This window comes from Dermacentor silvarum, chromosome 1 (genome assembly GCF_013339745.2).
Source record: "Dermacentor silvarum isolate Dsil-2018 chromosome 1, BIME_Dsil_1.4, whole genome shotgun sequence".
NCBI lineage: Eukaryota > Metazoa > Arthropoda > Arachnida > Ixodida > Ixodidae > Dermacentor > Dermacentor silvarum.
This window is the reverse complement of record NC_051154.1, coordinates 144,650,530-144,665,612: the sequence shown is the minus strand read 5'-3', so window position 1 is coordinate 144,665,612 and position 15,083 is coordinate 144,650,530. Positions and strand designations below refer to the sequence as shown.

The 15,083-nt window shown below is 43.1% G+C and overlaps 1 protein-coding gene across 1 annotated transcript; it reads left to right on the top strand.

Annotated features, from left to right (window-relative positions):
* Positions 1 to 3,726: 3,726 nt before the first annotated feature.
* Positions 3,727 to 11,779, top strand: LOC119463817 (28S ribosomal protein S22, mitochondrial-like). Its single transcript, XM_037724673.2, has 4 exons — positions 3,727 to 3,874; positions 4,019 to 4,200; positions 6,844 to 7,008; positions 11,588 to 11,779. Exons 1-4 carry the CDS (start codon positions 3,751 to 3,753, stop codon positions 11,777 to 11,779), a joined length of 663 nt encoding a protein of 220 aa, XP_037580601.1. The 5' UTR covers positions 3,727 to 3,750.
* Positions 11,780 to 15,083: the final 3,304 nt, after the last annotated feature.

Sequence of the window (15,083 nt, the reverse complement as noted above, 5' to 3'; positions counted from 1 at the left end):
CAGGTTGCTTGTTAAGCTATTTTAAGGAGGGTAATTTGTCATTTCTTTTTCTGTCTAATCTTTGTTACAATAAACGAATGTATCATAGCTTACATTGCCAAAATTTGGCCGAAATCCACGGCTTGTGCAATCTGTCAACTGAAGTACCGTCTGTGCCCTTACTAGTATTGTATTATTTTGTGTATTGTTCCCTATTGTAGTGTTTATTTCCAGTTCTTGTGAAAGCATTCAATTTGTTTTTCATCTGCAACCAGCCCAATTGTGCGGGTTCCTCTCAAAGTGTATTGAAACTACTGCATTTTTACAAAAAACAAACACGTGAAATGATGCTACACAGGTACAAATTAACTGCCCCCGGATGCTTCCAAGAATACTCAAAATACTGATGTCATCAATATAAGTCAAATCAACGGTTGCTGCTTGCCATATAGTTGCACATTGTACTTTTTAGATGTTTAAATTAAGCTTTTCATATAAGTTCAGCGACTGATGCTTCATTAAAAATTTCCTGAACATGACAGAGAAGCAAGAATCAGTATATTACTCATTAGCCAACTTTGTAACCTCAGGAGCTAACTTTTCAATGTTTTTGCTCCAGCTTAGTAAACTAGTTTGGTTTCTGGACATAGTATAGCATTCTGTATTCCCTGCTTCAGGCTTGCCTTAAAAAAATCTGAATGCAAAGCCAACCATAAGGAGTTATTCGATGTTTTCGTGTTGTTCGGTCATAATGTACACTTAATCTTTGCTAAGTTATCAAGTGACAACACAAGTGCTTGTGGTGGTAATGCATCTCGATTCTATTCTTGTACAGCATTTCATGACTTATCAAAAGTCCGAGTAACAGGTTGCGCAGCTAGTTCGCACTTAGTGACCTTGTTGGAATATGTTAAATACCCTAGTGCTCACATGTACGTTGTCATCTAGTCAAAACATTTAAGTTAGTGCTGATACATATTTGTGATATGACAATAATCTCATCTTTTTGTTTGTATAATGTTCAGCTGTATCTGCAGTATACAAGTGCTACAGCTAGTGGTAGACAAATATACTACGTGCACATGTTCTTTGAGATGTAGTCTTGTCAGGTATGGTTGACACTTAAACGGACTGATTTTTGTAATATTTTGGATGTAGTGTGGCTAGTCTTTGCCGGTTTTGCTTTAGTGCTGTGAAGATGTCATGGCTGTACAGTACCATTTTGATGGAAGTTCCTATTCTTTAATATAAGAAACATGTGTGTAGCTTTCTGTGATAGCAAAGCAAGCTACTGCTCTGATTGTCATTGTGCATATGATATTGTTCTTAACTGAAATCATTTTACAGATATTGTGTTAATAAAGTTTGTATTCATGTTACAAAACGTCTACCAATTCAATGTAGGTTCCCAGATTTAAAATTAAAAAGCTGGGACATCAGTGTACTGTGATAACTAAGTTAACTGAAGTAATTATTGAGGTTGATGGTGATCGTCATTGTGTATGTAATTTCGTGTCAAGAAAGTGTTTGTTCATATTAGAAAAGTGCATTGCAATGAAAAAAAATATATATATAGATCACTGCCTCATATACTGTGACACTTTTTTTTGCCTGTAATATCTTAGTTGCAACATATGTAAATTGTAAGAGAAGCCAGCCAAATGAATGCTGCAACAGTATTAATCCAGGCAGGTACAAAAGGGTGCAATATGGTGTGGTGCAAACTATACAGAGGGTGTTTCATTTTAGCTGCACCAAGTTTTTAAAAATTGCCTGTGGCAGATAACACAATTCTAATCTTAATCTAAACTACTCGATGAGGCGGCCTTTATTTCCACGAGAAATCAAATCGCCTCACTCAAAAATAAACATAATTACGCTAATTAACTTTAATTAATTATTTTACAGCGCATCTTTCAATCTACAAATTATAGCCGCTGGGTTCACAAGGCGTATCCACTTGGAACGAATTCTCAGGACTGAACCAGTTTCAAGATAATAATTTGCAAAGTAGATACGCCTTGCGAACTCAGCAGCTATAATTCGTAGATTGAAAGATGTGCCGTAAAATAATTTAAAAGGTAATTAGTGTAATTAGGTTAATTATTGAATTAGGCATTTTGATTTCTCGTGGAAGTAATGGCCGTCTCATCAAGTAGTTTAGATCAAGGATAATAATTGTGCTATCTGCCACATGCAATTAAAAAGAAAATTGGTGCAGCTAAAATGAAACACCCTGTATATAAACCTCTGCTAAAGCAATTAAAACAAAGCATGTCCTATGAACATCCCCAAGTTTCAATAACTGTGTTCCTGGGGATGTCCGATGGATGTACTAAAAGGCCCAACTGCATGATTTTGCATGTCCCTGTAACGTCCGAATGTACGGTTCTGGCAGCCGTCGGACGTACGACGGACTGCCAATTTTCTTGCGCATAAGCGTCCTATGGACGTCCGTAGTACATCCGGTGGATTTCTGTGGATCTCCGACGGACATCCATATGTCCAAAACTGGCTGACCAGTGGATGTCCACCGGACTTTCGTTGCCCATTGGGTATAGCCACTAATTAGGCTACCGCGCCAGCCTTCTTTCTTTCTTTCTTTCCTTCTTCTTCTTTTTTTTTTTTTTTTTTTTGAAGTATTGACAGGGTAAAAAATTTCCACGTACGGCTTATACGGCCAAAGATGAGCATATAGAATGACTACCTAAAACTGTTTTCGGCGCTCGAGGTCCTACCGCAATAAATGACCCCATATACCGATTTCGCATTCTGTTACGCGAGGAAGGCGGAAACTTGAATGTAATGTTGCGCTGCAGTTTACTCCTTTTTTTATCTATAACAATGCTTCCCGTAAATCTGAGTACAAGGCGCAGGATGGGCAGATATACTGTATACTTGTTTGAAGCGGCAAGCAGGAAGGTTACGTGTGTTTCTCTGTGTGCGTTTCGCAAGACCTACTGATGGAAAAATATATGCACAACAATACACACGAGAGATACATGCTGCTTGAAGAACGAGAAAAATATTTGTTCTCCAAAGGGTACCGCAATAAATGACCCCGTATACCGATTACTTCGCATTCTCAAATAAATGAGGACAAGTGGCTCTCCGCTATCAAGAGCCCCGATGCCGGGGCGCAACTATGGGCTGTCCAGAGGGCCCACGATGCGGCGGTCGGGCATGGCCTGACTGTCCCAACGTGGGAGCGGCCCGCTGCGCGCTGAGTCGCGTACCTCAGGACGTTCATTAAAGTTTTACATCCATCCATCCATCCATCCATCCATCCATCCATCCATCCATCCATCCATCCATCCAAAGGGTACCGTACAATAACATAGTAGAATGAAAGCCGACACTGCGGCCGCAATGCATGCGCATCACCAAGCGGCATTAAAAAAATGAAGAAGAGAAAGCAAGGAATTCTTAAGGCATAAATACATGTCATATGAAATTATGAACACCATTTGAGCATTCAGAACGCAAATATCAGGGCGCGAAGTAGTACGAATGACCCTACGGAGCTGTATCGCCAGCAGTTTCCAACGGCGCGACCTTGATGCGGTCCAATCCACTTAAATCCACTTCGATCGCAGCGCCGCCACAGTATTTTTCTACATCGGGGGCCTCATTGCAAAGCATGCGCCGCCCCAGCCGCTCGTCCCACTCAACCGTATTCTAGTACACTCTAGTTTCGGTCGAATGTTTGGCTATGGATTGCATACAATTTTTGTTATCCTATCCAAGTCAGATCCAAGTGGTGCATCAAATATGGCGTCCACCATGGCGTCGAAAACATGCTCCTTCGTCTCGCGGTGGAAGCATTTGTTACGACAGCCGGCTACTAACGCAAAGTCTTGGACACATCATGCTAGAAGAACATGTGCAAACACAAGTTGGTGAACGTTGTATATAAAATAATATGTGGCCCATGGTGCTAGCAGGAATATTGTTTTAGCGTTGCGAGCCCGTGTTTGCGATCTGAAAACGCAAATCGTGAATGAAACCATTCATATTTCTTTTCTCTAATGTTTTACAGGCGCCGCCGATCCTTACAAGTGTTCCGATAACATAGACATCGAGGCCTTGTTCATCAGTCCGAAAGTGCAGAACTTTCTCCAAAAGCTCGCGGGTTTTGACCTCGACAATATCTTCGCTCCGATCCCCGTGCCTTTAAACACGCCGCGCTACAAGTTCCTTACAGATGAACAACTTGAACAGGTACGTATAAGTATTTCTTTTTTTTTTGCATTGTTACGCGCCTGCTCATATTTTGTTGATAGAAAGTGAACTGCGTTGAGCGGCTGCCGCTGTACCGTGAGAAACGTAACGATTGCTGTGCACAATGAAAAAAGTTTTTTTTTTTTTTTTTTCTGTACGAGTTCTTAGTAAAATGCAGGCTTGCGTACCGTTCTGCGTCTCCGCTCTTGTTTTGAAGAACGCTTGCAGTTATATGAACCAGTGCTGATAAATATTTTTTGGTCATCTATAGTTGCGCAGCTGATCCCCGCGCAGCAAAATGTAAGAACGCTCCTGTGTAGATTTAGGTGGAGGTTAAAGAACACCAGATGGTCAGAATTGATGCGAAGTCCCCTACTAGGCGCGGTGCCTCATAGTGAGATCTTGGTGAAACCCCAGAATTTGATCAGGATTTGTTTTCAGTCATCGAAACGAAACTACAAGTTTGCATAACTCACACAGTGCGCCATATTATGTCTGCAGTGCTTCCCTTTTGTGCTACACGGACTCTAGGTGGCGCCCTAGGTGATCCATGAAAATAGACTTTAAGCGGGTAGAAATAACCAAACGGAGGTTATCTGATTGGTGGCTAAAATCAAGGCAGGGGTGAAATTTCACCCACCATGAAATTACAAAATATGTTAATAGTCATGGCTAGGTGGCGCATGCCACTACCCAATGTAAAGGGTTCAGCCTCATCCGCCTATCCATCAGTCCGATGGCGGACAGAGAGAGCATCAGAATTCTCGACTGCACGTCCGCGTCGTAGCACGCCGGGCTTTTTCTAATCCTTCTCGTAACACACCGAGTGTATTATTTTTTACAGTTTATTCTCATCGGCTGGGCAAATGCCGCTGCCTTTTACAAAACAGCTATCTCTAGGAGAGATTATGGGACACCTTCAACCGTACGGAAAAATGATCCGGTGTCTAATCGAAGGCAAAGAGATTTTCAACCCTGGCCATCTAATTTGTTGCGGCGTCAAGACATACAGTGCTCACGCTGTTGCAATTCAAGGACTGTGTGTGCAGACGTCCCACGTCCAAGCTATTTGTTGTGTGTTGCAGCAGCAGTGCGCGCCCCGTAAATATAAATGAGCGGATTAAAGTGGATGGAAACATCAACAGATCAGCCGTAGAAATAAGCAAGAGACGATTAGAGTACTGGTGGAAAAAAAGCAGGGAAAAGATAGATACAACCTAATCTCTTAAAATCATAGGTAGCGATGCAAGGTAAATTAAAAAAAAAAAAAAAGGAATAATGAGAGGTATGCAAAAATGCTAGATAAGGAACAAGTATAGTGTACCTGATTAAATCAAGCAGGCTAGGTGACTATTTGTCGCCGCCTCATTTCAAAGGGGATGCCAATTAATCATCATCATCATCATGAGCCTTGAATGTAATAATTCAAGGCCTCGCGTAAATATAGATGACTAGCGTACATAACCAGAAGTATACGTGCATGCTTGTTATTTTACGGCGAATGACGCCCTCGACCTTACAGATGTATACGACGCGGAGCGAATCTAGAACAAACGCTTAGGCTAGAGTGCGGCGTTATCGGGTTAAGTCAGAAAAAGTACGCCGATCTTGTTTTTAAATTCGGTTTTAATCGAAAAGGTTCAGTGCAAGCAAATATGCCAGAGACCTAGCGATCGGCGCGCGGCTGCAAACGTAGTTACGGTCCGATGCAACGAGCCTGGCGAGGTCGAGGACGCACTTCAGCGCCGCCCAAATTTATTGTTTGCTGCCGTTTTGCCTGCCACTGAGTCAAAAGCGAAGATTTGTGTGTATGTGGGAGGGGGGGGGGGACATGGAGAGGTTTGCAGCGCAAACTACAGCGACAAAACGTACGCTGCAAACCTTCACTGGCGGCGCCTCCGGCTTGCCGATCCGGAGCTTCACCACCCACTCCTTTTTAAGACACGCGTCCAACGGAAAATAATCAACCATATCTCCTCCTTCTCTGCTCGGTTGGTGCACTGAGGCACGCAACACATCCTGTTGCTTTTAATATTTTTTTCCGTGGCGTAAATAGAAGTTGTTAACAAAACATAAACGCGTCGGCGCATATCGAGTCACACGGTAACACCGTGCGAATACTCTTTGAAATATTTCTCTCGCTGGCCAGTACGCGGCACGACAGTCTGTGTGCATTGCGAATACAGTTATCAACCAGCTTGCCCAAGAACAAGTTGTAAAAATTAAATGTGGGGTTGTGCTGCAGGCTTTTGTCTAGAACAACTGACTACCGGCGATCGTTCTACTGCCGAATACGTAACAGCCACTCACGTTTAAAGTTACTCCATTTCACACTCAAAATTATTTCACCAGTGTGCCAATCTTATGACCTCGTCATAGCAATAACTCCCAGCTGATCCGCCGTCACTCACACTCCCATCACAGCTTTGTAACCAATGTGACTGAGCATGGGTGACAGTGATGACCTGTGGCTGCATGATTATGCATTGTTGCATGAATGTGCTGGCTGCTTTTTGGTATGATTTCGTGCTGGTTAGTGTCTAGTTAGCATTAGCCTAGTTAGTGTCTTGTGCAAGTATTGTAGTTGTGTGTTACGCTTGTGGCCACTCTACCTTGCTCCCTCTTTGCTGCATACTTTCACAGGAACTACAAGACTCCCGCCGTCGGGCCCAGCAAAAACTGCAGATGCCACCAGTGCTTCGAGAACGCAAGCCATGTGAGAAAGTGCTCGCTAAGGATCCAGAAATTCAAGGCTTCACCGATAGCACACACATCTTCACGGACATTTCTTATGGCTACAAAGATCGGGTGAGTGTAATGAAACATCTTAGTGTGTGCTCCACGTGGCATTCAGGAATGCAGTAATCAAGCTGCTGTTTTGGTAACTCAGGACTGTGAAAGCATCAGTGTGCAGTGCTCGCTGAGCAGCGCCAGCTAGCTATAATGTCTTTTTTTTTTATTTTTTTAATATTAGTACATTCACTGAGTTGCAACACAAGGATAGGAAGCTTTGCATCATAAAATACATACAGTGTGGCAGAATTAAAGACAATGGAACTATTACTACAGTCACAATTAGCAGGTACCATGTGCTTATTGCACATGGCACCAGCACTTTCAGCACTTTAGCAGACAGCTCCACCTACAGCAGGGACTTACTTGGTCCATGGCATGGGAAGCACAACAGTCCGGAGCAGAAATTTTGGGCTTATGGCACAATTGGCGTGCTTGCAGTATTTTTAATAGCTTTTGCATTTCTCAAGTTGCTTTCTAGACTTTAAACAATAAAAAGGCTGCGGCCCAAGCAATAATTCCATGCTTACGGGATCAAGGCAGCAAATTAATGTTGCGTCATTAAATCATTATGTGCAGATTTGCTTTGTTGTGCAGCCGTGGCAGCTGCTCTAGCACTCCTGAATATCTTGTTGCCGATTGTACTACAAAGCAGAAGTGCAGTGCAAACATTCGTTAAGCTTTAGCACAAATGAACTTTCTTTTGAGCTAGCTGGTACAGTTTGCTGTACATACTTTTAAACAGTGTGAGACAGGTGTACACAAGCGAACAGATTACACACACGTGGCACTATCAGCTGTTTTAATTCGTCTGTTTCAGAGCCACTATGAGGTAATGAAACAGTTCGTACTTAGTGTGAAAGTGCTGAAAGGTATCTGTACTCTTCTATAGAGAAAATAGCCCGCTATTTAGCACTTTTAAATGGAAATATCCAGTAATTTGAAATAAGCAAGTTGGTGGTGGTTTGATAGCACACTACCTGCTGTACTAACAATACTCATCATTCTCACATTGAGGTTAAGTAAACGTCAAACTGCTTTGTGAAGTGAGGCTTCAAAGCAGCGTGCAGAAGTATTGATGTGTAAGGCATGGTTGAGCTCTTGCCCACCAAAATCGAGTTGATCATTGCCAACGTTGAAGACAAGAGCCTGTAGCAAAACCTCACATTTTTATAGCTTGTTCTTGGGCAAGCTGGTGGATAATTGTATAAACCATCGTAGCACAATTAAAACAAAGTACAGAGGACTAGACACATGCCCATGGTGTCCAATCCTATGTACTTTGTGTTTGTGTTAAGTGCGCTACAATGGTTTGAACAAATCTCACATTACGTGGGGTGTTGTGGTAAATGAAATGGGAGCTAGTAGGTATACATTTAAGGCCCAATCACAAGGAAGAAATGTTCGGCGGATTTTCAGCGTCAGTGCCAACTGGCGTCACACAGCGGTGGCCGGCGGCATTGAGAACAGTGCGCCGCCAGTTCATGCTTGCTCCGTGCCCCAAGACCGAGCATGCCAGAATGCAGCGCTGACGGCGGAAGTGGCGGTAGAAGCAAGAGGCCTCTGAGACAGCGCGCCGCGCCATGTGAGCGAACTCTGAGGCCATTTACAAAGCGAGTTTCTGGCGTTGCCGTCCGTAAGTGCCTCGCCCGCGTCCTAAGCAGCCGATTGCTCGCACGTGCCCCAGCCATTGCAAATGGTGCAGCTTTGTACGGTATCGTACATAATGATATACTCTAGAGACATGTGAGGAAAGCCGAAGTGCACACTTATAGCGAGCACGGCAGCTGCTGGTGATGCTATGTCACTGGTGCTACGTGTTTCTGTACAGACAACCAGCAAAATACTGTATATATTTGCGCTAGAGCTACGGACAATTTTTATGAAGTTTAAAAACCACAAGAAGCCCTTATGAAGTAAAAACAATTGTTCTGTAAGCACAACATTTTGCAAAACTGGCCGGCTAAATTCGAGGCCATTAAGAAGGAAGGATCTGGCCACATTGTGCCTCGCTTGAAATACGTTGAAGCCCAGAGTCTCTTGTGGTTGAGAGCCGTCAATAAACCTTGTTGATCATTGACGCCGCGTGCTGCCGGTCGGCGCTGAAAATCGGTTCCTTGTGGTTGGGCCTTTATTTCTTAGAGTAAAGCAGCAAACAATAGGAAGAGAGTAAATTGGAAGTGTTGATGTCTTTCTGCCTCTTTATGGTCTCTGTCTTTTGATGATTTGACACTAAGAACGGTTTTAAGAATGATCTTGGATATAAACAGCTCCTTGGATTATTACCTCTCTCCTCCTTGGCACACAAAGTTACTTGAGCATTGCTGCAGTTTCGGGGATTATTCATTCCAGAAATTTCAGTGATGCTCAAGTGGCCCTCTTACCAATCAGAGCTGTATTAGCTGTAACCTGGGGACGTTTGTTTCGGAATACTATATGCCACTGAAAAGCCTTGGTGTCTGCTTATATTTGTGGTATGATTCCCCTAGGATTAGTGATGCAAAAATTTAAATAGCACTTTTGATTGTTGAGTCATTCTTAAGCTGTCAGTAGTACAAAAGTTATCTATAGTACTATCGATAGGGCACTATTGATAATTGGAAATCATGCAATGTATTGCATGTAAACACTGGTACATAAACTTGATGATGTTTCCCTCATCCAAATTGCATTAACTGAGTGTTACTGATGGTCAGGTATTGCAAAATTTCTAATATGTCACTAGCCAAGAACTTCAACTATCAATAGCACTGCAATATTGAAATATTGTAATATACTATGGATAGTTTCATAGCGAAATATCGTAATACTATTGATAGTCTTTTTTACGCTGTTGATAGTTTTAAAAATCTATCGATGCTATCGATACTCAGTTACCGATAATTTGCATCACTAGCTATGAATCCTGTCACTTGTGAATAGTGGCCATCGCCTCCACTGTATTTTTCCCTTCCAAATTAATTACAGTGGAATGCTGTAAACTTGGGCCATTATCAGACAATTCGTTTCTTGTTCTTCCCACTGACATTGCTGGCTAGTTTACATGTATTGACAGTAGTAATGACACAGTACCTGGCCCAGTGAATAAAGGCAAAAATGAATCAAACTGAAGGGGACCCTTTGTAAAACCTGTAAGGCAGCTTCCCTGCAGAGAAACGACTCCTTCAACAGTGTGGTGCGGCCAGTTGTCGAGGCAAAAGTGCGATAGAGCAAGGAATAGTCTTGCGTGTGGTTATGTGTGGGAACAGAGCCATTTCAGAAGCATCTGTGAGGGGCAAGTTAATGCAGCTCAAACATTACAACATATGCATTTTACATGTCATCAGCCAAAGGAATTTGTAGCACATCCTCTCACCAGAAGCTACTGCTGCACTAGTAGCATTTTATATTCTAGGGTCCACCTGGTGAAACAGTGGTGCTACTGGCTTGAGCCATCATTAACTAGCACGAAAAAGACATTGAACGACATCAAAAGACATTGTCGGATGTCTTTTTCGCTCTAGTTAATGATGTCTCGAGCCTGTTCAAGCAGCAACTAGCCCCACTGTCTTCTTTATTTGTGCTACTGGCATTTTTACATTTCAGTATATCATCCCTTCAAAGCATATCTTTTGTGTTCATAGCACACCTCACAAATAATTATCATAACTTTATATAAATTTATATGTAATATATATACATATTTCGCGTAGTTTACAATGACATTTTAGGCCTCTATACAGCTGTCTAACATCTACTTTTTCAAAGTCATTGCTTCATTGAAAATTCATAATCACTTGCTTGGTGCTCTTTGGCCAGAACTGGCCCTTGCGCCAGTAAACCCCACACATCATTGCGACAACATATAATCTTGCCAAAGATAAAAATAAAATTGACGTGTTGGGAAAGATACGAGCCCCTTGTTCACAACAAAAGCGAAAGAGCCGAGGCTCATGTGAATTGTGATCTGTTGTTAAAAAAAAAACACATGAATTAGAGTACATGGAAATGCTTCCGTCTAGAAAGTGTACAATGTCCAGACTTTGCAGCAGATGACTTCTGATTGGTGGTGCTGTCATTTTTCTACACAGGTGTGCAGTGCATCGACATAGCTTCTACCCGCACTTGCAGCTAAAGTTCTATAAAAGTTAGAGCACTTAGTTTTCATTACCCACGGTGTTCACTTAGTGGCTATGGCATTACGCTGCCATGCATGCGGTCATGGGTTCGATTCCTGGTAGCAGCCGCCGCGTTTTGATGGGGGCGAAATATTGTTTCTTTGCAAGGGGTGTTTTTTTCTTTTGTGAACATCCGCCCCTTGCCAGATGATTGTTCATCTCGTTTTCGACTATCAAGTGCAGTGCATCATGCTGTGAGACGTTGGTACAGTGCATACCACCCACTTCAATTTCTTCGGCATGGAAGCCACGGAATAAATTTTTTCTCTCCAAAGGAGCTGATTTCAGATGTTTTGCAAAAAGTCAGCAGAACTGGAATAGGATCCTTTACTATGCTAGCGTAAAGTTATGTAAACGTATGTGTAAAGTTGACTTCATTCCCTGACACAGTGCAGAGGAATGACTCAAGTGGAATGTACATGCCTGTATATTTCCAGGAGCGCCTTATTGTCATACGAGAACCCAATGGCGTACTCCGTACTGCCAACTGGGAGGAGAGGGAACGCATGCTGCAGACCTACTTCACTAACAAGGACAAGTCCTTCTACATGCCCAAGATGTTTGAGCCAAGTTACTTACAGGTGACTGTTCAAATTCATTTAAAAGCTGTCCACATTTATTCATACTGACGCGAGACCGAAGAAGAAGACCGGCACCGAAGCAGAGGTCAGCATTAGGCCAGCACCGAAGAAGAGGAGGTAGAGGTGTTGCTCCTCGCCATCTTGGCTGGTTGCTGCTACGCCTGTGCTACTCGCCTATTTTGTAAATATTGTAAATATACGTTTTTGCGCAACAATATGAATAATAGTGCAAAACTTTTTCTGACCTATCAGTGTATTTTCTAAAGATGCCACCATGATGTGCTTTGAAACAGCTACAGCATTTGGCGCAGCAGTGCCAGTAGTGTAACATGGCAGCAACAGAAATAAAGCTGGTGCGCTTTGTGTTGCTTGCACCTTGTGTGCCTGGTCACAGTTGCTTGATGCATGTGTATGCTTGTGCTGAAACTAAATACTCTAAAGTATAGCCACATCTGCAGAAAAACAATGTGTGGAAAATTTCTCACGTAAAAACAAACTAATTTCGACATGACCACACTGGCCAGTGTCTGTCCTGTTGGCTCCTGTCAGGGCAGTCCCGTGACAGCTTTGGTATGCAGGCATTTTTAACACTGCACTCAGCAATGATTCGGGACAGAATTGAAAGATGGTCACCGTGAGTGCTGCGTGGTGCTTGCTATCATGATTGAATGGGCTGCTTTTTATTGGTCTCCTTGGTTTGTTGCACATGGAAAGTCGCAATATGTAAATGGTTCAGAGACCTTTTTTGCTGGTTGCAGTCTGGATATTTATTTGATCAAAAACAAGAGTAGATTACTGCTCTATGATGCTACCATGTTACATGTTGTTTCTATGTCATTGACACATATTACTCTGCAATGTCTTAATTTTAGCAATAATTTCACCGTTAAAGGCAAAGCCATACTAAGAAAAAATTAACCGACGATTATGATATTCCCTAATGCGAAATTTGAGTGCTGCTCCATACGCGTTTTCATTTCGCGATATATTGCTGGCGCAGACAATCTATCTCCTGCGGCACATTGCAAATGGAATGAAGTGTGGTGCGACCTGCCTCGCTAACCTGGAGGTCACGAGAGCCCGCGTCTGGGCACGATTCACAGCAGCCGCTGCCGACCGACTGCCTAGACGACGCGTGCTACTCTGACGTCATCTCTTAGCCATCGTCACCGCACTATGCTTTTCTCCTGACGCATTCGCCATACCCTCCTCCACTTTCTGCCCCATGGTTCCGCTGCACCCTCCTCTGAGCTTTCCTCCTCGCATCACATCTTTCATCCTTCGCTGTGCTCGTTTGCTAAGTTATGTTGACGCCGACGCTCGCCGCAGGAACGGATGCCTAAGAGCTGAGCTCTAATATGAGGCGGTTGTACCGTCGCCCTCAGAAATAGCTCCTGTTCACTGAGGTTAATGCTGACGCACTCTAACACATTTCGTTTTGATGTAAATGAACCTCTGTGACTGTGGGTTATCTTTGACTAGACGATGCGAGCTGTAAAGCTTGTTAGCTGTATTTGTTATTTTTTAGTGGAGCCTGAGCTGGCCTGCTTCTTTTGCAACCATGGGGAAATAATTCTATGCTTTCGCTAGCGATGAAAAGGCATGATGAGTGCAAGATCTTGAGAAAGATTGCCTTCAATGTCTTAAAGGCAGCGATGCTCGTGACAGTGTCCTGATTATAAATATTTCTCTTGTGTAAGTTCAGGAGAAAGATTTATTGGATTTTAAGTACAAGTGAAAAGAACACTTTAGTGACCTCAAACCATCCTTTGGGTGTGTATATTTACATGTTCATCAAGCAGTACTATTTTCTAGGGGTGTGTGAATACGGAATAGTAGATGTCGAATCGAGTATGTATTGAATCGAACAAAAAAAGAAGAAGCCGAATATCGAATTGAAAATTAGAAAATTTAACACCAACGTAAATGTTTACAAATTTTATGCAAAAAACACGGTACTGCAGATGCTCAATAGGCCACTCACCTTACGTAACAACAAATGTAGCTTTTTTTCGGTAACTTAGGTACCTAGGATTCAGATGTGTAGTATTACTCTACTCTAAAGAGAACACCAAATTAGTATGCCAGCACTGATAACTCAGCTCGTATATGAAGGTCTGGAAATATTTTTTATCGACAGGAATTTCCGTCTTATAGAATCAACTGCTTTTTTCCCTCTGAAGCTCGTTGTTGTCCTATATACCAATGAGATTTCATTTTAATAATGGATCATACTGCGCTTAATGGCAATCTCCTATTGCTTAGAAAGTTTTGCTTTCCATTTTCCTTCCAGGAAACAAGAGAGGTTTCCCATCTTTATGGCAGGTAGTCTCTGTGGGTTAACAGCTCGTTAAGGCCAACCAATCTGCATGACCTACAAAGGCGGCAGGCGTGTGTCACGTGACAATCGGTGGCACACGCGCCCACGGCAAAGAGTTCTCAAATCGCGAGGCCCACACAGCAAGTTTGCACTACGTACCCCAGCTTCCCCCCACCCCCTTTGTTTTTTTTCGTCCATGCCCACTTACCGTTCGTGTAAATGCGTCTGTAGCCGGTGGGCAGCGCGCTGGTCACATGCCATTTTTGAGCCCGCCACGTGAATCCAAAGCTAGTCTTGTGACGGGTCGCTCTAAGCTACGAAAAGAGACCGCTGTGGACCTACGAACAGTGTTTGGAATGAGGGCCACCGTCTGGTGGTTGGTAAACATGGCAGCCGTGAACAGCGGTCATCCCGTGCACTCACTCTCATTAGCAAGGTGGTTTCTTGGCTTTCTCAGAGTCGTGTGACCGCTGTGAGTATATCCGTGTTGATTTGGTATGAAACCATAACTTAAGTAGCTGACGCCTGACGACACAGCTCCGATTAGGCCTAATGGGCTAGACAGTGTGGCCAGTGGTGTGGCGGTTATTCGCCGCCGACTGATGTGATAAAGGGCCACAAACCATCGTGGAAAGCTTGTCGCTAATATGTTCCTACTGGTGGCTCATCACTGATCGATTACAAGATCACGTCTGCGGGCTGGCAACTAACTACTGTGAGCTCGTGTGCCAAGTTCGTTTGTATGCTCACATGTTGGCAGAAGGCTCCGAACTGCTTGAATTTACATACATGAACACTTAATACGCATATCCGATATGATCAGCATGCCTTCTGGTGTCGAATCGGCACGATCTTCACTCATGCTTCCGTGCTTTACATATGCACTGCTTTTGTTGTTGCCTGTGTCAGCGTTAATCCTTTTCGATCGGTTTGGTAAACTGGTTGAATTTTGTACCAACAGAAATCATTGAAAAAATTGTTGAAATTGCAGTTGGAACGCTGCGATCGTCAAACCACCGAACACAGCCAGTT

What these genes read in the sequence shown, in the direction of transcription:
- LOC119463817 (XM_037724673.2), top strand. Translation starts at nt 3,751, where the DNA reads ATGGCGTCCACCATGGCGTCGAAAACATGCTCCTTCGTCTCGCGGTGG. An exon ending in AAGAACATGTGCAAACACAA is followed by an intron (nt 3,875 to 4,018) that starts GTTGGTGAACGT and finishes AATGTTTTACAG; the next exon opens with GCGCCGCCGATCCTTACAAG. An exon ending in CTTATGGCTACAAAGATCGG is followed by an intron (nt 7,009 to 11,587) that starts GTGAGTGTAATG and finishes GTATATTTCCAG; the next exon opens with GAGCGCCTTATTGTCATACG.